This window comes from Aulonocara sp. 'chitande type north' Nkhata Bay, linkage group LG10 (genome assembly GCF_057382095.1).
Source record: "Aulonocara sp. 'chitande type north' Nkhata Bay isolate Kocher_YH1m ecotype deep benthic linkage group LG10, A_spYH_male_GT1.1, whole genome shotgun sequence".
Classification (NCBI taxonomy): Eukaryota; Metazoa; Chordata; class Actinopteri; order Cichliformes; family Cichlidae; genus Aulonocara; species Aulonocara sp. 'chitande type north' Nkhata Bay.
Genome location: NC_141353.1, coordinates 26,187,860 through 26,213,510, shown reverse-complemented (window position 1 = coordinate 26,213,510; position 25,651 = coordinate 26,187,860). Strand labels below are relative to the sequence as shown.

The window sequence follows — 25,651 nt, the reverse complement described above, 5'->3', positions numbered from 1 at the left end:
CTAACAAGCTAAACTATATAAAACCACAGCCAATCTAAAGAATCGATGATCAGGTCTTTGTTCAAAGTCAGATGAACTTTTTCAAGTGTCAAAACTACAAACTGACGCTGTGCTGGCTGACTGGCTCACCGCAGACTCGATGAAATGACTGAAACTTGAGTGAAAAGCACCATCATGCAAACTTTTGGACCATCACAAACAGCTGTAGCAGCTGTTTCATGCTGGTATGATGCTGATGATATTCTATATTCCGATCAGAAAAACACATTAGTTCCTTGTTTAATACTTTCTGAATTCCCCAACTTGTTTGTGGCTCTCAGCCCTAAAACTACTGGTTCCCACTTAAGTAACAAATCTTTATAAATGGCTTCATAGAGGTGTTTATGTACACATTAATGTCTAAAACTAATTTAGAATCTAATTTCTAAATCTGAATTTATGTTTCAACATCAAAAAGGTGATAAGTTGAGTCATTGTGACCCCTGTCAGTTCGAGGGACCAGTCTAACCAGACCCAGGATAGGTGGGGTCTGGTTAGACTGGATAGGTGGAGAGCTGGCGCCTCTTTGCTGAGCTCACAGAGGCTACTGAGCGGGGACTCCAGCCACATCCAAGACGATGCTGCTGGAATGTGTCCGCTGGATGAGGAATTTATTGGCGAGGCAGCTGCCTACTGCTCAGTTTTTAAAAAAAATGTATGTAGTCACAAAAATGCATGTACACATCTGTTCATTATTTAAAAAGCACAGATTAGCTTCGCCTATGTCCACAGTTGTGGACACAAACGCAACAAAGTTCTGTGGGAAACACTGTGGCCTCTCTCATGTGTTCGGATGGTGATCAAAATATACACAGATGAATTTATGACAGCTTTTAAAAAAAATACTTTTCCATGAATACAAGCACCATTCAGGAATAGTACCAGTGCTCAATTCTAGTTGAAACTAACAAAAAGTACTTAAACTGATCAAATGATTTCTAATATATGTGGAAAAGAAACGCTGGTCGTCCTTGTGGAGTGTTTTAGACTGAATTAATGCATAAAAGTGAAATTCTCTGTGTATGTTTCATTTTCTTGTACACTTTAGCCGTTTTTCCTTCCTCGACTAAGAAGAACGCTTCACTTTTTTACTTATGTAGCTGTTTGTGTCGGCGTGGCCTCTTCACAGGAAAGTCCTTGGCACTCGTTTCGTTCACCGGTGAAGTGGACAGGAATTCAGGTCAAGATGTAACGGTCTACTCACAATGTTGCATTAGCAAACCACTTTTTCTTTTCCAAGTATTGAGCAAGACGTTTGTGTTGTATTCATCTCTTATCATAACATGTAACAGCTGCAGTTCACCTGGTAAAGCAGGCACCCCATTGTACTGAAGGCTTAAGTCCTTACTACAGCAGACCCATTGCTGCGTTTCATTCTTTCTGTCTCTCTCTGCTAACACATCGTCTTCTGTGCCCTCTGCTCCTGAAGCCCTACCTGGTCAGAAAGCAGGCTGCCGCTCTTGTCCCGATGTTGGGCACCCAGAGCCCACTGGCTCAGCATGTCGTCAGCGGTGATCTGAACCGACTGGGCGAGCCAGCTGTCGAACAAAGAGTTGTCCAACGGGAATGACTTTGACAAACCTAAGGAAAGGGGAAGAGGGCACAAGCAGGGAGAGGGGAGGTGCAGGAAGGGAGAGAAAGAGGAAGCAAGAAAAATGGGAGAAAAAATTGGATGAAATTGGTAGAAGTGAATAGAAGGGAAGAGGCAGAAGGGAAGAGGAGGGAGAAAACAAAGCAGACAGGTGAGGAGTGTTGCATATTTTTCATGAATAAGAAAATAAAGGTAAAAGATCGAAAGCCTCCTTTCGATCTGATGTGTTTTAGATTACTGTAATGTTACATATATATCCAAAGGGAGCACGAGCTTCAGGGCAGGAATGGATGGATGGACATTTTTCTTCAGGATTTTCTGGTACAGAGGAGAATTCATGGCTCCATCGATTACAGCAACTGTGATGCTCCTGAAGCAGCAAATCACACTACCACAGCACCACCATGTTTGACTGCTGGTATGATGTTGGACACAAATCTTCGGAAAAGTTCAACTTTTGTCTTGTCAGTCCACAGAATATTTTCCCTAAAGCTTTGGGGATCATGAAAATGTTTTTCTGGTAAATGTGAAACGAGCTTAGTCTCCTCCTTACTGTTGAATCATCAGTCTGTCAGGCACGTTGATTCAACAGGTCTGGCAGTAATGAAGCCTGGGTGTGGCTAGTGAAATTAAACTCAGACAAAATGTATTTAACAATGTAGTTAATCACAGTTAAATCATCAAGGAGGGGCATTAACGACTTCCTCACACAGGGCCAGGTAGGTTAGACTGGTGGGTTTTCGTTTCTCTAAACAAAATCAAATAATAATTTCAAGCCTGCATTTTGTATTTGTCTAATATTCAAACTAAGGAATCAGGAAGGAGGCAAATAATTTTTCTCAGCACTGTATATGTGTAAGTAGAGCAAACACAACAATGGTCTGGATTCGGTGAAAAATTACCAATGAAGGCTTTTGCTTTGTGTTTTAAAGTTTGCATCCAAAATTCGGGAATATCAAAGACAAAGCACTTAAATTAGATGACAACGTCCAAGTAAAAATAGAGTTGATGTCTCCTCGCCAAAAAAAAAGAAAAAAGAAAAAGGATGCGTTTAATGACTTCTCCAACACTGGTGTGTTTACAGGACTATCTCAGCCTGGATTATGTGCAGTGTGAGTGTGTTCAGTATCTGTGTTTGTGTGAGTCTGCAGACAATGCTCCCTCCTTTTAAGTGTTTGCATGTGTGTCTGTATAATTAGGAGATTTTCACGGCTCCTTTTCTATCATTGTGGGCTGTGAGAAGTGCTGCCAAAGCGCCGCATGTCTGTCTGCAGCATTTTAGGATTTCTTCCTCTAATATAAAAGCACAGACAAACTCGTTTTAACAATGTACCCACACTTTCACTTGTCAAATATTTAATTTAAGTGGAGAAAGATGGATGGTGGACATGGCGCAATGTTAACAGTTAAAAAGATGATAAAAACAAACCCAACACATAGAACAAGCAAGTGTCAAAAATCCTCACTCATTATATTTTGGAAAACAGAAAGAATCTAACATTTTATAGTTGTGTCAAAATATACAGTGATTATAATTATGTGGTATTTAGTCCACTAAGTGTAAAGTAGTGTTCAAGTGACGGTAATTGCTCAAACACTGCATCACGAAGTGGCCCAAAAGAAAACAGGCAGACAAACACGAGGAAACAAGGCAACTCATCGCAACCATGGATTTCACATAAAGGATAGACATCACCTTTTGACTAGACTTCAATATCAGTGAGAATCCAGACGTGAGCGGATTTTTCATCTGCAGTCATAAACCGTTTGGGGACAACACACAGACACCGATACGCAAATCAGGATTTATTAACAAACTAATAAAATACTAGAAATTCAATCACTAAAACCAAGCGCAAACATCTTGGACAGGCTGTACCTCACAGCAATAATATTTATTATTTGCCACATAATTCCATTGAAATTCATCAACAGGCACAGACGGCACAATCAAAGCAGAGAGGTCCAATTCAGCAATTCAAATTAGTTTAGGTGAAACCTAGTACACAGACTTGCTAAAGGTGCCTATGTCAGGACACTTACCACCACCCAGATGGATGAGCAGAATTAAAAACCCACCCCCTGGTGAGCTCTTACAAGGGGGAAAACTATCCATGGAGGTCAAAACATTTTATTCTTTAGCTGTAAACACGATTACTGTATAACTGAACGTGGGAGTCCACGGGGACCACCGGAGTCCACCTGTTCTCCTTTTTAAATGACCAACCTCTGATATTATCTAGTAGTGAATGTTTAAAAACTCATATATTGCATGAGGCATTCAGTGACACCAATATGACTGCAATCATAACCTATGATACAGTCTGTAGTTGTCTTAATCAGGTACAGGTTTGGGTGTATATACAGTATCATAATAGAGCTCACTTCTACTGTGAGTTGAATGAAGTGCAAATGTTATTGCAAAAAAAATCTAAGTATGACCTCTCAGGGACTCTGTAGGCATCAAGTGAATAAAAATAATCAAGTTTATTGATCTAATTTAGTCCAACCAAGAGCACTGGGAGATAGTCATACTGTCTTCTGGGACCAAATGCATCTAAATAATCGATAGCAGCCATATGCACATCATCAGGAATGCAGAGAATGAAGACAAAACTTTGCAGAAACTGAAATGTACTCATAAATGTGGATATTTTTGTGATCTGAACATCTTTCTCTCTTTTATTTTTGCAACCTCCTTGTAAATCATCACTGCTTATAATGATCTGGCAAGCAGGACAGCAGGAGGTGCTGTTAGGGTGCCTTTAACACAAGCTATCTAACACACACACACACACACACACACACACACACACACACACACACACACACACACACACACACACACACACACTGAGCTGGTAGTTTCCATGACGCAGCATGTCTCTGCAGGAATTGAGAGAGCTCAGAGGGAGGGAATAGGTGACGGAAGGAGGGGGAAAAAGACAGTGAAGAAGTGTGAAGAAGACAGGGAGGGGTGATGGAGCAGAAGGGAAATGAGCAGAGTTCAGAGAGAGGAAATCAGGAGACCAACATAAACATGCCACCCTGTTACTATGTCCAGTTTGGTCAGGTACAACATCCATGTACAACATGATTTGTTTAGATGTGATTATTTAACACAAATCCATTCTATTGCATAATAGACAGAAATCTGGTGTATTTTATATGCCTTATGACATCTTACAGACTTATCTGGGAACAATTTTTCATGTCTAACTTATAGCCTGTTGTTGGGTCTGAGTTCTGTCTGTAGTATTTCTGTGTATCATCTTACGGTGGCAGTTGTGGCATGTATAAAAAAAAACTGATTATGCAATGTCTTTGTTTTTTCAGGACATGTTTTCCACATTTATCCAGGTTTTTCCTCAGCATCTCTCATTTAAGCACAATCTGCCCAGGTACAATAACAGCCACAGTTTATTACCTTATTTTATTTAGTATTTTCCTGTTGTTGCTTTGCATGTGATAAAGAAAAAATGTTAATAAATGTCTGCGAATCAAACCCCCAGTTAAAAATGTTTGCTGATGCTAGAGATATTCCTTTCGTTTCCTATGCATTCATATGTTTTGGATCATCATGCTAACATCAGGAAAGGGAACCTTTAGATATAAACACGAGTATAAATAAACATAAAGTATTGTTTTATTTTCTGTTTAAGGAGACAGGGAAGATAAAGTCCTCAAACAGATTTCCATGAGAAACCTACTAATGGCAACACTTTGTCATTTAAACCAAATTGCAACACTGTTTCTACCTTCTTCTTTTTTTTGGTACAGTCAAGTAATTAGCTGATGCTGCAGTAAAGCTAATGACAAGGAAATATTTCTTTTCCTGGTACTTTTGCAAGCTAATGCTAAGGAAAAAATGGTGTTGGAGTTAGTAAACACTAGGCTGTCTTATGGCACACAGAACAACAAGAATTGCCAGCTAGTGCTAGCTAATGCAATGCAGGGTAAGGGACACACCAGCAGCAGGATAGGGCGAAGACCAGAGCCAGTACATAAGAAAGAGAGCGAAAAGATGCTCCTGTAACTAATATGCTCGTCATTTATGTGCAGCACTTTGTGTCATGTATAACGTTGCAAACACATAGTGTTGGGTTAGTTTGCTAAACTTAGCAATGCTAGGAGTAGTTTTTCCGTGCAAATGTCCACAACTTGGTACAAAATGTGATTACAAATGGCTTCAGTTGCTAGGTTACATTCCAGTTAGTTCAGGCTGCCTGAAATAGCTTGCTTCTGGCATAAGACAGGGTTTTTATTGATGTTTCAGGCTCTGTTGCCACTGATGTTTATACATTTTGGTTGTCTTTGTATTTTGTGTATTCTAGTTTATGCAACTGTGTTGACCGTACTGATGTCTTTCTTTCAGACTTTAAAAATCAGAAATACATTTTCCTAATTAAGGAATGAAGTCAAATAAAGGGACACAATAATGGGAACTAGAATAAAATCTTTTGTTGTTGCCTACCATTTCTTCTTTTTTCACTCTGTGCTACCAATTTGTCCAAAAGCAAATTCATCTCACACATTACTGTTGGCCTCATTATCTTTGTGACCAAAAGGCATCTTGTTTCGTTAGAGCTGTCGTCAGAAGGCACAAACCAATTACTGGATAGTTTTAAGATAACCGATTTGTTTCTCTCTCTGCTGTAAAATCTTCGCTCTCAAATTTCAAAGTCAAGAGAAACACAAGAGATTCTCAGAAATGTTAACCTTGCTTTTATGATCCACTATTTAATAAACTGTTATTTAATAAACAGAGAGCACGTTTTTAATATTTTTAGCAATGTGGTTTAGTTTATTTTTATTCAAGGTTTTATTAAATCTAAAAGCCTTTTAAAGCTCTTTTAAAGTCGCTGTAACTAAGGCAGTGCAGACCAATGTTCTCATCTGGTCTTATTACAGGTATTTGATATCTAAAGGCATCGACTTTATTCACATCTGAAAAAATGACATTTAAAAAAGTAAAGAAGAGACGGGAGAAACACCCTTCAATGATTTTGTGAGTGTTCATGTTTTGCAGCTTGTCCACCAGAGGGCGCTATGAAACTTCCCTGTAAGTAACACATGGTTTTCGAAGCCACGATCAGATAATCTGAGCAGAATCAAGTAAACAACTAAATAAATTCCCACACGTAACGAGGACATTTATTTAAATTTTATTTTCAGTGTCTGAAAGAAAAACTTAAACTGTCCCAGTATTGGATTTTTCAATCACCAAATATTGATATCGGTCTTAAAAAATCAGATATTAGTTTGGCTCTACTATTTGTGTACTATTTTATAAATCATAAAATCTAACTGGAATCAAACATGTAACTTTGAATTATAAACAATGTTGGATGTTCACATTAAACGTGAAAAACTACTTAGCGCTTGAATTCGGATTTTTTTCCCCACTCTTGGCTCTGTATGATGTCAGCGAGTGTGGACATCCTTAATGCGATCAATTCAGACGCGTAGCTCTGAAGTCCATCCCACCTGCCGTTCGAAGCTTTTGTTGACGAGGGGCAGCCTATCAGAAGAAAGTTGGCTTACAGGGTGGGGGAACAGAGCTGGCTCAAGACGGAGAATGAACTGAGCACAATACAGGATAAATATGGTTGATTGTGAACTTCATAGCTACTCTAATGGAGCCCATGATTTAAAAAAAAGGAAGCTGAGAATGAACGTCCCCTTTTAAGATGAAATTCCTCAGCACCCGTGGGGAACATTAGAAACAACTCAAAGCAATTTTCCTTTTTCTAATCATCACTAGCCTCTGGGCCTGACTAATAAACAGTGCGGATAGGGGACAGCACATCTGAGAAGGAGTTATGATACACGTCTGTCATCTTGATCCCAGAACAGAGAGAGAGGAAGACAAAGCCCTGAGAGTCAGGACCAGACCCGACAGAGAACAGATGGCCGGACACACAAACACACACACACATACGCACACACAGAGACAGTGAGATATGAACACATACGACACGCATAGACAAACACAGAGACGACACACTGAGAATGATATATAGAGCAGGTTGACAGAAGAAGGCGCACATAGACACACAAATGCAGACAAATGTTACAGTTTTTTTTTTTTTTGTTTTTTTTTTTGGCCTGTCCCGTTTGGCTCTTTTGCCATCAGAATTGTTGTCTAAAGGCAAAGAAAGATGCCCAACGGATTTACTTTACCAAACTGACCATCCCAGCCTTGCCGTAATGGTCCATTTGATTCACCTTTTATTGTTTATTTTATTTTCACTTACTGAATACGGGACAGACTTGACTGGGGGAAAGAAGGGGAGAAAGAAAGAGGGAAAGAGAAACAGCTGAGAAGAGGGACGGGGGAGAAGGGCAAAAGACAAAAACCAACAGAACGGGCAGAGAAAAAAAATGCATATATCAATCACCTGGATCACCTGCTGAGAAAGAAAAAAGAAAGCAAGCAGAAGAGAACAAGAGTAATAGAATAAACAACATCACAATGATATATGGGAATATGACAGTAAATACTAAATATTAAACATTATTGTGCAGCACATAAGATCAACAGAACACAGTGTGCTTTGAGGTAGGAGCCAAAAAGGGTGTAGTTTGTGGGTGTGATCACCCGTGTGTACACCTGTGAGCATGGACGCGCTTGTTTTTTGTTTTTTTAAAAGGTTCCTTCATGTAATAATCTGCTAGAGGGTGTGGGGGGGCCACAGCCCCGTCCTCCAGGGCGTGAAGCAGGTGTGGAGGAGATCAAAACTCCAGACATCCAGAGGCCCCCAGAACACAAGAGACCAAGGAAGACCAACAGAGGGGCAGCTGCGCCACTGTCCCGGAAAGAGCTGAGGAGAGTCCCAGATGAGGGCTCACTCAGCAGCCGCGGAGCAGAAGCCAGGGGGAGTTGCAGTGACGCGCCCGTGAGCTCCGCCGGCAGCCAGCTGCGCCTGAGTGACCGAGCCCCAGGCCGAGAGGCCGGGGGCACCCCACCTCCGAAGTGGCCCGAGCAAGCCCCAGGCTCCAGGCCCCGATAAGCGGCCGCCAAGGGGTGAGCCGGTGTGTACCTGGACGCCCATTCCCGGACACAAAGAACCACCAACGCACCGATGTCTGAGGGGGTCCGCCACTGGCAGGGGAAGTGGTGGTAGGGGGAGATAGGCCTCCAAACCTTGGAGGGCCTGAGATGTCCCCAGAGAGGTGGCGCCTGACACCCAACCTGACATATAGACACAGACATACAGGCACACACAGATACAAACATCCATTCCCCCCCTCATGCTCTCATATGCACTCACTCCACACTCAACCAACGTGGAGACAGACATAAAGAGACGTTGTACACACGATCACACTCCCCAAGCGTACTCTACAAACCGGGTCTAGGTGCCCCCGCCCCTGGAGGGGGGAACTGCACCCAGACCCAGGTGGTGTTTCCCTTTTCCCTGCGGTGGGGGGAGGCAGACAGCCCCGACTCCGCAGCAGCAGGAAGGCTCCACACTCCAGACCGCAGTCGGACGGCCAACTCCTCCTCCTAGTCCTAGCCCCCCTGCTCCAGCAGGTCGCAGAGAACGGGGGTGAGAGAAGACTCCGAACCTCCCTCCACCCGCTCATTGTAATGTTGATGCATGTGTGTTCTAAGGTGCATTTAAAACCCAGGAGGGCATGGAGCTACCTGCCAGAGAGCAGCAGGTAAGCGCATGGTCCCTCCTGCTAGCCCTCAATGTCTACGTGTATTTAAAATTGAGAGGTGGGCAACGATGCCAGGGGTGAGGTGTACACCCTGATGGTACTTTGGACTCCGTGTATCGTGCCCACCCCCAAGATCCTATATGTATGTGTAATGAGAGTGTGAGTAATGTGAATGTCTAAGTTGTGGGATAAAATTGAGGCAGAGGCAGCCAGAAGGGGACAGAGGGGGGGGAGGGTAGCCTCCTCTGCACCCAAATGTTACAGTGGCAAACAACAGAAGCACACCATATATACAGAAGGACTTGTTTATCGTGGAAAGACGATTCGAGCTATGATTTCCCAGCAAGTATTCAACATCAAGTTGCAGTCCTTATCCCTCAGCAGTCGGGTGGAAAAACCGAGAAAGGCAGGAGAGAAGATAAACAGAAAGAGGGAGTTTCATAACAACAGAGCCAGGGAGAGAGAGAGAGGGGAGATTCAGTATAAAAAATAACTGTAACAGATGAGTGGGGGAAAAGGAGAGATAAACAAAAAAGGATGGAGATAATCTCAGAAAAGGAAGCAAGTATGCACAGCCAAACTGCTCTTGTGCCCCGTGTTATTATCTGCCTGTTTATTGATCACATTCACTTCGACTGCCGGCTCTGCGATGCTCAGCTCTGGTTAAATAAGGAAATGAGAGACAGTCCTGCGTCACTGCTGATAGTCACTGTGTGTGTGGGTGAAAAACATCTCTGCCAGATTAGATACTGGACTGTGAGGTGCAAATACACATGATGATGGACATGCTGGACCCACTGTAGTTTTTACACTGCATATGCCTAAAAATTGTGTGATCAGATTAATAACTGATGCTCATGATGATAAAATTACCCCATACGTGCAAAGTTCACCTCGCGTTTCACATGAAAAAAATCGAAGAATTCAGTAACTAATCCACAACATACAGGGAGTGCAGAATTATTAGGCAAATGAGTATTTTGTCCACATCCTCCTCTTCATGCATGTTGTCTTACTCCAAGCTGTATAGGCTCGAAAGCCTACTACCAATTAAGCATATTAGGTGATGTGCATCTCTGTAATGAGAAGGGGTGTGGTCTAATGACATCAACACCCTATATCAGGTGTGCAGAATTATTAGGCAACGTCCTTTCCTTTGGCAAAATGGGTCAAAAGAAGGACTTGACAGGCTCAAAAATAGTGAGATATCTTGCAGAGGGATGCAGCAGTCTCAAAATTGCAAAGCTTCTGAAGCGTGATCATCGAACAATCAAGCGTTTCATTCAAAATAGTCAACAGGGTCGCAAGAAGCGTGTGGAAAAACCAAGGCGCAAAATAACTGCCCATGAACTGAGAAAAGTCAAGCGTGCAGCTGCCAAGATGCCACTTGCCACCAGTTTGGCCATATTTCAGAGCTGCAACATCACTGGAGTGCCCAAGAGCACAAGGTGTGCAATACTCAGAGACATGGCCAAGGTAAGAAAGGCTGAAAGACGACCACCACTGAACAAGACACACAAGCTGAAACGTCAAGACTGGGCCAAGAAATATCTCAAGACTGATTTTTCTAAGGTTTTATGGACTGATGAAATGAGAGTGAGTCTTGATGGGCCAGATGGATGGGCCCGTGGCTGGATTGGTAAAGGGCAGAGAGCTCCAGTCCGACTCAGACGCCAGCAAGGTGGAGGTGGAGTACTGGTTTGGGCTGGTATCATCATCAAAGATGAGCTTGTGGGGCCTTTTCGGGTTGAGGATGGAGTCAAGCTCAACTCCCAGTCCTACTGCCAGTTTCTGGAAGACACCTTCTTCAAGCAGTGGTACAGGAAGAAGTCTGCATCCTTCAAGAAAAACATGATTTTCATGCAGGACAATGCTCCATCACACGCGTCCAAGTACTCCACAGCGTGGCTGGCAAGAAAGGGTATAAAAGAAGAAAAACTAATGACATGGCCACCTTGTTCACCTGATCTGAACCCCATTGAGAACCTGTGGTCCATCATCAAATGTGAGATTTACAAGGAGGGAAAACAGTACACCTCTCTGAACAGTGTCTGGGAGGCTGTGGTTGCTGCTGCACGCAATGTTGATGGTGAACAGATCAAAACACTGACAGAATCCATGGATGGCAGGCTTTTGAGTGTCCTTGCAAAGAAAGGTGGCTATATTGGTCGCTGATTTGTTTTTGTTTTGTTTTTGAATGTCAGAAATGTATATTTGTGAATGTGGAGATGTTATATTGGTTTCACTGGTAAAAATAAATAATTGAAATGGGTATATATTTGTTTTTTGTTAAGTTGCCTAATAATTATGCACAGTAATAGTCACCTGCACACACAGATATCCCCCTAAAATAGCTAAAACTAAAAACAAACTAAAAACTACTTCCAAAAACATTCAGCTTTGATATTAATGAGTTTTTTGGGTTCATTGAGAACATGGTTGTTGTTCAATAATAAAATTATTCCTCAAAAATACAACTTGCCTAATAATTCTGCACTCCCTGTATTTATTTTAGCCACCTGCAGTTAGTTGGTCAGGTTGTAAATGAACAGAGATACAAGGCATTTAGCAACCGCCTGACAACCACCCATTCATGAGGGAAAAATGTGTCTTCACTCACCAGTTGGACTAAAAAACTGAAAAGTAATCAGCTGAGCAAAAAAAGGATTAAAATGTGATGTGAAAACTAAGCCGGGCACCATCCTACGTTGGACTACACAAACCACAGGTATGTAGTTTTGTCATATTTTATATTTGTATCCCTGAAGTCAAAAATTTAATTAAACAATTAATAATCAGTCAAATATAACCAAAAACTCAACACGACTCTGTATTTTCTCGTGATTAAATTACTGCTGAGTAAAATACCTCTAAGCAGTGGTATGCCTTGTGAAAGTATGGAGCAGCTCCATGTAATTTACACTAATAACATTTAATTAAAAAATGCTTTAATGGTTCCTCTTAGTTATTCTTTTTTAATTGCTGATAAAGCTCAAGAAAGATCAAATTTTATATTTCTAATATAAAATGATGGTTGTGCTGTTTTAAAGTATCTGTGGAGAAACTGACTCCAGTTTTCTGAGTATATATGTAGCCTCGTAATGGCCTTGGATGGCTGGACTCCGCCCCTAAGCCTTAGTGAGCCAATGACAGTCCTCAATGACAATGCCATTTTTAAAATTGGGCTTTGGGATCGGTAAAAACCCCCAAAAAACAAGCTATGTATGATATGACGCACATGAATCGTAATATAGTAAAAATCATTTTGGTGATTTTAAAATCACAAAAGGCTTCTCAGATTTAAATCAGTAATGACCAAATATACCTTCAAACCAACCGACATCCTACTGTAAGTTGAAGTCAGTCTGCCATAAACTTTTAACAGTGCAGTTCAAAATATGCAAACAGCTCTACCAGTGGAAATCGATACTACCAATCAATCAGATACCAATATGAAGACAACGGGAGAGGGTCTGTGGCTCTGCTTCCCTCAGCTTTATGGAGCCTTTTACTGAGTGATGACTGCATCGGATCATTTCACTCTTGTTGCTCTTACAGTGGTGTTTTCAGCTGCAGCAGGTACCTCTCTTCTTTGAAAAAGCTCTTAAAACCCACAGTGCACTACCCGCTCAGCACCAAATGGCAGACAGACACAGCTGGCACCTCACTGGTCAACACAGTACAGCGTTTTGCAGTCGGTAGGCAATGGATCAAAATCTTCCCAAACCTTTGGTTTTGTGCTCCACTGGGGCATAAAGCACAAAACCTAAAGGACAAAACGAAATCTTCATGAGGGTGAAGAAAAATCATATCACCGTTATGAAGAATTTATAAAACTCAAATGTAACTAAATTAAAAAATCTCCCCAACAATGTTAACAAGAGCACTTCAAGACTGCATATCTCTGCTACACGACATCCATAAACTTAGTCTCAAAAGTGTATCTGAAGGTAGATCAGTTTGTGATATTCTCTTGAGAGCAGTGTATTCCTATTGTTTTGTACTGTATGTATTTGGGAGGTTAGCATGCAAAGGATTAAAAATTGCCCAAACTTGCATCGGAAAAGAATCCTGACTAACTTTTTTGGCGGTAGAAACATTTCGTCACTCATCCAAGCGACTTCTGCAGTCTCCAACGATTCAGAATTATTCAGCTGAGTCTGAGGAAGTTACTTGGATGAGTGATGAAATGTTTCTCCCACTGAAAACGCCACCTCCAGATAACAGAAACAACTTTCCAGTATTTCTGAGCGTGCATCAAGACAGAAATTTGTGCATCAACTTCACAAGTTAATGACTTCTTAGTTGGGCCAAGCCACGCGTCTAATATCTATCGCTAAGTTTTTCCAGTAATGTTGCTAACAGACACAAACTGAACCGATCACATGACCTCCCTTGGCAGTGGCACAGGGTGCAGTGCAGCACTCGGATAGCAGGTTTAATCCTAGGGTGTGTAAAGGTTTTAATAATTAAATAAATCTACAGTAGAAAGCTGTATGTTGTCACCCAGAGTGAAGGCTAAACTGCAGCAATAGCACACAGTGTTCGCTCTGATCAGGTGGTAACTACTAGGATCAGTCAACTCATCTTTCAAAGGCCTGAATTTGCTTGGATACGAATTAGTTCTCTGCTGTTGAGAGAGTGTAGTAAAAAACGGCACGACGAAGCATGCAAATGTGAAATTTTAAGGTTGCAGTTTTCGTCATTACTCCAATTTTACTGGCTTTAGAATAAAAAATCTGTTTTGTCTGTAACATAAGCAATTTGGTTGAATTAAAACCAAAGTGACTAGTTCAATACCGAGGGGCTTCAGCGTACGAGGGCTATCAAAAGCAGCCCCGCCTTTTCCGTTTACTGAATCAAGAATCGGTTAGAATTAGCAAAAGTAACGCTGGCAAAACTACTGAAAGAAACTCGTGTTGCTAAAATGTGAAACTGACTTTGGAGGGAAGGTTAGGAAAGATGGCCTATTTTGAGTTTTCTGAAGATTCTGAGTTAAATCTACTGATACTAAGACACAAAACACTCTTTACTGCAATGCGCTTCTCAGAAGTCAAGCCTGCAGCTGTCACACAGGAGGCTCACAGTGGAACCTGAATCTTTGTGGGCGTATATATGAATTTTATGATACAGAAATGTTATAACAGTAGAGTGAGGTTAAGCTTGGCTGTATATAATTCCTACCAAAAAAAAAAAGCTTTAATCCCTCAGAGCCAGAGCCCATTTTGTTATCAACAGAGCAGCTTCAGGTTTCATCCTTTGATGACAGCGTGAAATCTTTGTCGGCTGGTTTTCATAGCTTTCAGCAACTTTCTGTCATGTTCGTTTTCTGAGATCAGAGGAAGGAAGCGAGCTCTCTGCGTTTTACGTGTTGCTTTAGTGCCGCTGCCAGCGTGCTGAGATCTCCCGTTTATGTATTTTTTTAATGCGTTTCGCGTGTCTTGGCCGTCGTACGCAGACCCGTGCCTATCCGTCCCCTACGCGAGTTGCTTTCGGGCACGTAAAAACTCAGATGAAAGGACGACAAATTAGAGCGCACAATTAGTCGTCTAATTAGAACTCATTTTCATTTAGGCTCTCAGATATTAATCAGGTACAGTGACTGTCTGAGCAGCCTACAGCTTTTTATGGAATGCAGCAATATTCACAAATCTTTAGATATGGGTACACAAAAACAAGGGTTACATAAGGCTACGAAACCACCTACTTGATGTCCTACATATAGAAGCTATTTAGAGCACAGCAGCTTGTTTTTAGAGGTGGCCTGAAGATACAGAAGACTTTGTTTTTGTTTCTAGACACCCACGCAAACATATAGGATGTCAGAACTCGTGTGTTCACTTTTTGCGTGTTAATTTTTTTTCTTTTCTTACACAATTAAAAAAAAAAAAAGACTTTATTGATGTGTCTTTTTCCCCTGAAATTGAGGTCTTTTCGCTTCTCTGGAAACACTTTACTCAAGTCTTCCTATTTATAAGCACTATATAAATATTTGCAGAATGGTTTATAGCACCCTTCAAGGTAGTTGACATTTGTGTTTACAAGTGTATTTGTCAACAACTGCAAATCCACTTTCCGGGCACTGGTGAGTGGAAAGAATGACAATATGGTGCAGTTTAAATAATAAAACTAAGCCATTTTCACACATGAACTCCAGGCGATCTTGGCAGAATCAAGTCGCCGTCTGATGTTCCCCTCTTTTCAAATGTAGCACACATCAGAAGAAGGTTTGTGTCAGCTGTATTACTGCTGGAAACAGTTGGGTGTAAGTGAGGCTTCTGCCTGAGAAGAGTCTGCAGAAGGAAGGATGTGTAATCCACTCACTCACTGTGAGAAGTTCATCTACCTCCATCTCACCCTATCCTCAGCATCTTCTCTGTCACGCCAACCCTCTGCAAGTCCTGCTTCACCACATCCATGAATCTTCTCTGCAGTCTTCCTCTTTTCTTCCTGCCTGGTATCTCCATGTCCAGCATCCTTTATCTACTATATTCACTATCCCTCCTCTGCACATTTCCAAATCATCTGTAACTTTGTCTCCCTCTGAAGTCTAAAGTATATGTTCTGACATGCATCTCCATCAAGTAATGTCTACTCTAGAAAACTTCAGAGCTGCAGTGCATGTGTGAAAAACAAGTAATTTGCTCATAGGAGTGGTTAAAGGTGTTGGCATACAAACCCCCCCCCCCAGTCCATTCAATAATAATCACTATCGACACAAAGGATTCCACATATATATTTTAAGCCAAGAGGCTTTTCCTCTTATTTGATTTTGTCATGTTAAGACCATTCAACATGCATGGTTGTCACCTTTTTCAAATGGCTTCTGAGAGTTATGGAATTCTGGAGCAAAACGTTTCCGAGATAAAAGCGATAATTTGAAAGACAAAACCTGAAACAGGAGGAAACTCTGCGTTTGATTCGGACGGCGTGCTCTGACAGCACCAGCTCTCATCAAACTGTCACAGTGCTACTGTCCCATGAAGACGCAGCATTGAGAAAAGTAACCTGATGATGTTTTCAAAATGTCAGGAAATGTGACTTTAGCAGCGCAGCAGAAATGCTGCAGTCGTTTGTGCCAACTTTTAAAAGCGAGCCATGATAATAGATGGACGTGAACAGATGGGTAAATACTCAGCTTAAAATCTGAAGCTCCCATGTTTCTGAACAGAGGCGCTTTGGTGTCTGCACCCCTGATTTAACACATCAATCAACATATTTCTACTGGGGCTAACAAGAACCTGGATTATTTCCTAAGAAATACACACACACACACACACACACACACACACACACACACACACACACACACACACACACGACAGTTATACACTGACTCATAGCCTCCTCGAAGCTAAGCCTGTCTCTCCTACTCAGAAGAAATAAAACCTTCTCTTGCTGCTTAGTGATGGACAAACTGTTTTAGAGTAGAGTATCTTTTTTGACTTTTATATGCATGTCAGCGCATTGAAATGTTAATTTGCACCTCAATAGTCAGGCAGGTGGCTTGTCTTGTGTTGACAACTTAAAAGCTCCAGATTCAATCACCAGAGCCGCCAGCGTGTCCATCAAACGTCTCTCAACTGTCCTCGAGTGAGTCACTGAGCTTTTATCTTCTCACTCGCTTCGACTCGCTGTGCGCTCGAAATATCTCTATAAATTGTCAATGTTAGGAGAAAAAAAATCTGTATAAGCCGCTTGCTCAATTTCCATATAATATCCATCTTCTGAGCATCATAGGTGGCTGCAAAAATCAGCCACATATGAGGGATGGATCATCTGACACGGCAGCCAGCCGTTATCTTCCATCTTTATCCCAACGATGAAAGGCCTCCTGTCACACTGAAGCTGTTTACTCTTTTTAGTTTTACCATCATTTCTGGGTCTATTTTTTCCTACTTTATTTAGTTTTTTTACATTTTGCCAAGTGATGCAAGTTGCTCTTTAATGGCTTTGAAAAATGTACGTAACCTGAATTTACAGCTGATGCAAAGAGTTAAAGACTCCCACCGTAGATGTCAACAGTTTTAAACCTTCTTTTTACAGCACCACTTAAAGTCTTGATGATTGGCCTTTTTTTTAATTCTATCTGTGGAATTGTTTTCTGTCTTTTGCCATCCATCCATCCATTTTTTTAACTGTTTGTCTAAATCAAGCTCACGGTGAAGCTGCAGTCTATCCCAGCTGTCCCTTGGTGACAGGTGTGGTACATCATTGGAAGGGTCACCAGTTTGTCACAGAGCCAACATAGACACCGACAATCATGCACGATTACATTTACACCTATGAATCACTTAGAATCACCAAATATCCTGACATTTGTAGCAATTTTGCATTAATTGCTTAGTAATTCCTAAGCCACCATTTGTATATACAGATCCCCATTGTAAGAGACTAAAAAATTAAGTGGACTCATTATGTACCAACCTACATACACCAACCTGCATATTTACACACACTAAGGAAGGGCTGTTTAGGTTGTACTGGCCGGTGGATTCAAAACCAGAAGCCTTTTACTGTGAGGTGGCAACGTTTACATGTTTCAAGTGTTTAAATTGTTAAAAAATTAAGACAATGTTCTTTGGGACATCCTGAAATTCCGAAGTTTCAGTAAAAAACAACAACAACCAAAACTTACTTCTCAAATAAATGATAAATATCTGATTTGTTAGGGTCTGTAAGCTTATACATACAGATTTCCACATTTCCCAGTCTGACCATAACTAGTCCTTCTAGTTTTTCTATAACTAAAACTCTACTTGACATGATTTTAAAAAACAGTCGTCGTGTATCCCTACACCACACTGTGCTTCTTAATCTCTCCCTCTCTCTCTGTGAGTGACGTAACGCTGCCCAGAGATTGATAGATCATATTAGACCTGCTGTCAGCTTCTATTAAAGATTTTGCCATCGGACCTGCCAGCTGATCAGCAGCTATCACGGAAAAGGCGTGATGGAGGCATGAAGATTGTAAAAGAAAATTTTAAAAAAGGCAAAATAGCACACACACAGAGTGTGGAGAGGATGCTAAAGTGGCAGTATAAAAACTGATTATTAGCGGATAAATAATTTATTCAAGACAAAATCATCTAATAGTGTGTTTATAGGGCAAAGTGTAACTGTAAAATCCTTAGATTTTCAGTTTTTGTAAGGTCTTGGTGTTTTGCACTAAGGGATTGTATATCAAGCATCAAGGCTACAAAACTGTGGGCACCTTCTTATACAAATGCACAAACACACACACAGACACACACAGGTTCAGCCTATGACGTGTAGTTTGGAAAAACTGCAAACACTGCAGGAAACGCAGCCACCCACCCACGCACACACAATGTACCTAGCTCTTTAAGCATGGAGCCGTTCTCTGACTTCCATCTCTCCTTTTTCTTCTCAGGACTATTCTTCCTTCTCTCCTTCCCTTTATCCTTCACTCCATTCTGCTTCCTCTTTTCTCCCTTCTGGGTTTTCTCTGCAAGGAGACACAGAAGACAGGCCCATTTTAGGGATTTAGTTGATTTATTCAATTTAATCTTGATTTAACCAAAAAGTGTCACTGAGCTTGGGGAATGTCTTCTTTTCAGGTGCAGTTTGAGTAAGAAAGCGAAGTTTCAAGTTGGAGAAAATAGTGCAAAAAGATACATAATTAAGAGCATGTTTGTCCTTATTTGAACAATTGATAAGAATTAAAAAAGAAAGCTGTATTTCTTTGTTTTATACAATTTAAAAATTACTGCATGACACCAATATTATTTCAATCTCAAGGAAAATTAGTTTTACAGAGGGAGCTCCTTGTAGTTTATGAGACGAATAATTTCTGAAGGAAGAAAAAAAAAAAACACCAGAAAATGTTATATTGGGAAAAGTTTGGCAGAGTGTAAAACAGGCCTTTGAGAAGTACATTTTGCCCTCACCGTTTAAGAAAAGTAGCCTTCAAAGAGCAATATTATCATTCAGTAATGTCAGACATAACTCAAATATTCTCTCTCTTTTTGCTGTTTTTGGTCTCTACTGACTCTTCTGGGAAATACGAAGCTCTTAAGCTCCATAAAGCTCCACTGTGTTTGAGGTAGCTGCTGATAGCGTCTTTCTGCTGTTTGGTGCTAAGAAAGCAGAGCTTTTCGAGAGAAAACAGCCGCCTGCACACCAAAAATTCTGTTTTTTGAGACTGAACAAAAAATGATAGAAGTTTGATCCTGAAAGGACAACTAAAACAAGCGGAAACTCCCTACAACCATTCAGGGACCAGTGATTTACTGATAGTTTAGACAGGCATGCCCTTCCTCAGACACAGTAGCTCCCTAACTAAACTCACTGGACACTTTATTAGGTATATCTTGTTACTAACGCATTGGGCCAACTTTAGCCTTCAGAACTACCTTAATTAATCATTTCTGCTGGAAACATTCCAACATCCCATCACACAGTTGCTGCAGATTTGTCATTGCACATCGATGCAAATCTCTCGTTACCCCGCATTCATAAGGTGCTCTATTTGACTGATAACTGTGGAGGCCATTTGAGTACGGTTAACTCAATGTCATCTTTAAGAAACTAGTTTTAGATGATCTGAACTTTGTGAATGGCGCACGTTTTGATCGAAAGCAGCCATGAGGTCAACCCAACACTCAGGTGGGTTGTGGAATTTTAACAAGTTGGTACTAGGATGCCCAAAACCGTGTGTAATCGTGGTTAACTGTGTGACGCAAGGCAGGATTTCATGCTAATTAAACTAACTTCTAACGCTACCATCTTAATGCCATCAGACTTGGCAATATTTTCTTCTATTGTCTAATTTTAACGAGCCTTTGTCAACTGTAGCCTCCCAGTGTGGTCTTCTGCCGCCGATGGGCTACAGCAGCAGAAGACCACATCTTTGTGTTGAGAGATGGTCATCTGCATACCTTGGTAAAAGGTAATTTCTTATCAGCTCGAAGTAGTCTCCCCTAGCTTTTTACCCCACAGAACTCCTGTTTGCTGGATATCTTTTTTTTAGGATTTGTAAATCCTAAAGATGACTGTATGGAAAAATCCCAGCGTATCAGCAGTTAATGATATGCAGTTGTTGCTCGTCTGAAATACTCAGACCAGCTCCAACAGTCATGGCATGTTTAAAGCCACTTAAATGACCTTTCTTTCCTATTTTTATGCGCGGTGTCAATTTCAGCGGTTCTTTACCATGTTTAGATGTGTAAATGCACTGCGGCGCTGCCGTGTGAATGGCTGATTACATGTTAGTGTTAACGAGCAGTTGAACAGATGTACCTAGGTGGTTAGTGAGTGCACAAAACAGCCCAAACAGAAACCTTCACTGCTAATCGGTTTTACTGCCATGCAGCTATAGTAACACGTTTTTATTGCTGTATTTGACAGCGTTATTATGAGACCTGGTGACAGGTTTACACCTTTTTATCAGCTTGGCCAAATGTGACTCCCCTTCTAATGAGGTTTAGTGGTTTGGAGCCACAGTTCATCTTCAGCAGCTCATTTTCACTTCTGCTCTACTCTGATAAACCACAGCTGACTGTGGCGCATGTTAATGCTTGTTGTAAAGGTTGTTTAGTATTCCAGTTGAAGTTTCAGGGTAAGGCTGTCCATGTGGACCCATGTGGCCTTGATGGATGTTACCTCAGTTAACCTAAAAGTTAAAACAAAGTCTAGTCATGGGGTTGTCTACGTGAGTGGATTCAGGTTAAAAAGCCGTTTTGTATTCTTATATTGTCAAGATATTGCCGATAAGCAAAATGCCTCTGGGTTGATGTGGACAGCAGGGGGGGTCTCTGTCAACTATCATTTTATTTAGGATTGTTCAGAATTGCAGTGTGTGTTCTTCAGTCTCCCTAACAGCCTAGCCCACCATTTAGACACATTTTATGTGTGCAAAAAGCACATGCATCAGTTGTGTATCAGTCTTCAAGGCCTGCGAGCATGCTGACACACACACTTTATGGCATGTAACAGAGCCCTGCAGAGCGCCTCCCTGCTGGGAGCTGTCCTCTCGCTCTAGGAGACCTCGCTCACTCCCTTCAGCAGGGAGCGTGGCAGGAAACACAAGAAACACTGATAAGTACACACCGTGAAAGATACTGTAATACTGTCTAATGCAGTGCTTGTCAAATGGTGGTACTGCCAGGGGTTCTGTGAAGTCCCGCATGGGGTAAGTTTAACGTTAACAAAAATATCAGTCAAACACGAATCCTGGAAGATAAATAAAAAAGTGAGCTAAATAAAAGATAAATCAAGTTTTATATTCAATATTCTCATTTCCAGTGTAGTTTCAGTCAGCTGCTGCAAACTGCCAACTGCCATAAATCCTCACAGAAGGCAGAGGCAACAAGCCCAGTCGCATTTACTCAGGCAAACATCAGGTAAAATTGATTCTTGGTTGAAAAGTGTGGAAGACATAGATGTTTCTTACAGAAAGAAGTGAAGCCTAGTTCTTTGTAATGACAATGCACAAAACAAAAAGAAAAAAAGATCCTCAGTGAGGCACAATATCACGATTCCTACTAAACTATTAATGCAATTTATTAACCCTTTCAGGTGTAATGTCTGATTTAGACTTCTTTAGTGAATCTTTGCAGAGCCTACAGTGTAACCCGTAGGTGGCCAATGCAATCCAGTCAAAGGAACTTGCAAAGAAAAGCGTCTGGACTTCTTTAAGTTGCTTGAAGACGTTTCACCTCTCATCCGAGAAGCTTCTTCAGTTCTAAGGTCAAATGGTGGAGAGTCCCAGATATAAACCTAGTGGGAGTGACCCCCCACAGAGGGACAAAAGGACCCCCTGATGATCCTCTAATCGCCTGAGCCAAGGTGTGAAACTGGGCGTGGGTCCCAATCAGCCAGAGTTTCGGGTGAGCTCATTGTGAAACCTGGCCCCACCTTATCATGCGAATTCCTGAGGTCAGATGGCCCAGGATGTGAGTGGGCGTTAAGGCGTCTGGGAAGGGATCTCAAAACTGGATTATAGATGGCAGAGTTGGTGTCGTAAACCACCGCCTCTGTTCAAAGATGGTCGCTCACAGTGGACATAGATGGCTTCTTTCACTCCTCTTTCAAACCATCTGTCCTCTCTGTCCAAAATGTGAACATTGGCATCCTCGAAAGAGTGTCCTTTGACCTTAAGATGCAGATGGACTGCTGAGTCTTGTCCTGTGGAGGTGGCTCTTCTGTGTTGTGCCATGCGCTTGTGAAGTGGCTGTTTGGTCTCTCCAATGTAGAGGTCTGGGCATTCCTCGCTGCACTGTACAGCATACACCACATTGTTAAGTCTGTGTTTTGGCGTTTTGTCTTTCGGGTGAACCAGTTTTTGTCTGACAAGACTCAGCAGTCCATCTGCATCTTAAGAACAAAGGTCACTCTTTCGAGGATGCCAATGTTCACATTTTGGACAGAGAGGACAGATGGTTTGAAAGAGGAGTGAAAGAAGCCATCTATGTCCCCTGTGAGCGACCATCTTTGAACAGAGGCGGGGGTTTACGACACCAACTCTGCCATCTATAATCCAGTTTTGAGATCCTTTCCCAGACGCCTTAACGCCCACTCACATCCTGGGCCATCTGACCTCAGGAATTCGCATGATAAGGTGGGGCCAGGTTTCACAATGAGCTCACCCGAAACTCTGGCTGATTGGGACCCACACCCAGTTTCACACCTTGGCTCAGGCAATTAGAGGATCATCAGGGGGTCCTTTTGTCCCTCTGTGGGGGGTCACTCCCACTAGGTTATATCTGGGACTCCCCACCATTTGACCTTAGAACTGAAGAAGCTTCTCAGATGAGAGGTGAAACGTCTTCAAGCAACTTAAAGAAGTCCAGACGCTTTTCTTTGCAAGTTCCTTTGACTACGATGACCTGGATGACTGAGAACCTTCACAGACACAATGCAATCCAGTGTTTCATATGCGGTGCCAGCCATGATAGAGACAAATAAAAAGATGGGGCATTTACAACATTTAACACATATGTAAAAATCCTTTGTTATTTACCTTGGGTGGTAACTCTACCTTAAATTTAAGAGCCAAAATGGATCATATGGAAAAAAAGAAGTAGATTTTAATGCAAGTAAGGCAGGTGATTCTTTTCTTTGGTCCTTTATTGCCCAAACCTGTAAGAACAGTGAAATAAAAAACAAAAATGCTTTTGTGCTAATTGCCCACAGTTAGGGTCAGGGCTGGATTATCACTGGTAATGACTTAGACCTCAGAGAATTAAGAAGATAATGTCACGGGTGCATAATAACAAAAACATTCAAGTATTATTTAGTGAGAAGCTCTGTGTTTAATAAATAAGACACTGAAGGGTCAGTCTTCTGTTTTAAGGTAACTGCTTCCTAAAAATGGTCAGAGGGGCACTTGGTTCACCTAACATGTTTTTCTTTACTTGCCTAGATACTGTATACTGTCACTATGATGGATGTTTATATTAAACATGAGCAGAATGTCCAATAGTTTTCCTCTACTCTTGGGTCTGTATGATGACATAGAGAAGGGATTTCCCCAATATGGTTGCACATCCCTAGCTGTGACCACAGAAGCTCCACCCACTTGTTATTCAAACCTTGTGCTTGTGGGGGACAGCCAATAAGGACAAGGCTGTCTTAAACGGATCTAAAACGGCTCGTTTCAGACTGTGGACGAATGCAGGAGTTGCACCAAGGTCCATAAATAGATAAATAAGGGTTCAGGGGCTCATTCAACAATAACTAAAAATGTAACAAGTGAAAAGCTGTGTAGGTGCTTGTTGGTTTTTCCGGTGATTTTACATAAAAAATATGGTGTAATAATACATTACAATAAAATATGTTTTCTTATACTGAGAGTAATTCAATTAGGGCTGAAACTAATTATTGGTTTATCATTGTCTCTTTTAATTGGTAGTCAGAATATTACCTAAGAAAAACTGTTGCAAATTTGCCCAAATGTGAGATATTATTATTGGTTGTTTTGTCCACCCAAACCTTCAAGATATTCTGTGTGTAACAATCAGAGCTGGAGTTAGATAATGGATAGTGTTTTTGCTCGGTACAAAAAACCAACCCTAATGATTAATGGATTATCAAAATGTTTTCATAACTGGCTAATCATTTCAGGCCCATTATTTGTGATGCCATAACTGAACAGAAAGAGGATTGCCGAGTTCTACGTTTACCAGATAATGACAAACACATGCACACTCCACACACATGTCTGCACACACAGCAGGCCAGGAAACGGCGCAGACCCATGCAGTCATACTTCAGTGAGCCTCGCATATACAGCACAGCGATGATCTCCATCTCTCCCTCCCATTGTATAACATGGGGAGCCCTTAATGTTGGAATGTCTTGTTGTAACAGGCTCTCGCTGTTTACACAAACAGAGTCCTGACTGCACGGCTCACTGACTCTCCTGCTGCTGTGCATCATGTTTATATATACATGCTTGTGTGCGCATGCATGCACCAGTACAGCAGGTGGCAGCTGCGAGATCATAGCGAGGTTTTAAAAAGGGTGAAACGGTCGAAATAGATTATCTGAAAACTACAGCGAGTGTCTAAACAGTACAGCAAATAATTTACTGGATTTAAAAAAAAATTGTAATGTGAAAATTAAAAACACAGAAAAGCCCAATTTATCGCTTTTAATTATTTTTATGTGCCGCATAATGAGCAGCAGCTCTTTTGCGAGCACATTTCTCTTTTCTTCTTTTGACTTTTTATTAGCAGCAGCTGTTGTTTTTTTTATTTTTTTACCACCAGATGACCCTTGTTGTGCAGTTCGCAGCAGGAAATGGTACAAAGTTTAATTCCTCGTTAAAACCAGTTTAAAACCAGTCTCCTCGTTTTTATTAAAAAAATACATTTTCTGTGAAAATCTGCAAAAAACAAAGCAAAACAAAACGACTGATTTTTTTTTTAAAATAAAGGAAGAAACAACCATTAAAGCTGGTTGGTAAACATGACAGTGCACCGAGCTTTGTGTTAAGATAAGAAATACTTATTTATTAATCATAATAATGCTATTTATCCCATACATCTGTATGAGAATGCTGTAGGAGTTCATAAGCAATACACATATAAACACACTATGGAGTCATTTATTAGAAACTTGGTCATAAAGTAAACTTAATAAGGTGTTTTTTAAACATTTTTTGGGTCTACATGAAACATAATTGATATCAGGTTTGTTACATTTTACCCTGAGTGAGACTTTTCATCTGGATTGAATGTCTTTTGCGCCCTGTTCAATAGTTGTTCAGGTATTTCACTCAGAACCACAAATGTCAAATTCATGGAGGAGTTAGAGGAAAGCTCAGGGCACGTCTCTACAGAGTCTTTTATCATCCAGAAGCTGCTGAGATATTTATTTAGTAAGGAC

At 41.2% G+C, this 25,651-nt stretch overlaps 1 protein-coding gene across 4 annotated transcripts in view; it reads right to left on the bottom strand.

Annotated features, from left to right (window-relative positions):
* Positions 1-25,651, bottom strand: part of jade2 (jade family PHD finger 2) — a 235,657-nt gene that overhangs the window by 11,958 nt on the left and 198,048 nt on the right. For 3 of the 4 annotated variants that reach the window (XM_086309289.1, XM_086309290.1, XM_086309292.1), the window contains 2 exons: positions 18,636-18,767; positions 1,475-1,620 (listed from right to left, as the gene is read on the bottom strand). In XM_086309289.1, coding sequence (XP_086165415.1) covers positions 1,475-1,620; positions 18,636-18,767 — 278 coding nt within the window. The remainder of the gene's footprint in view (positions 1-1,474; positions 1,621-18,635; positions 18,768-25,651) is intronic. The other variant, XM_086309291.1, reaches the window with a different exon arrangement.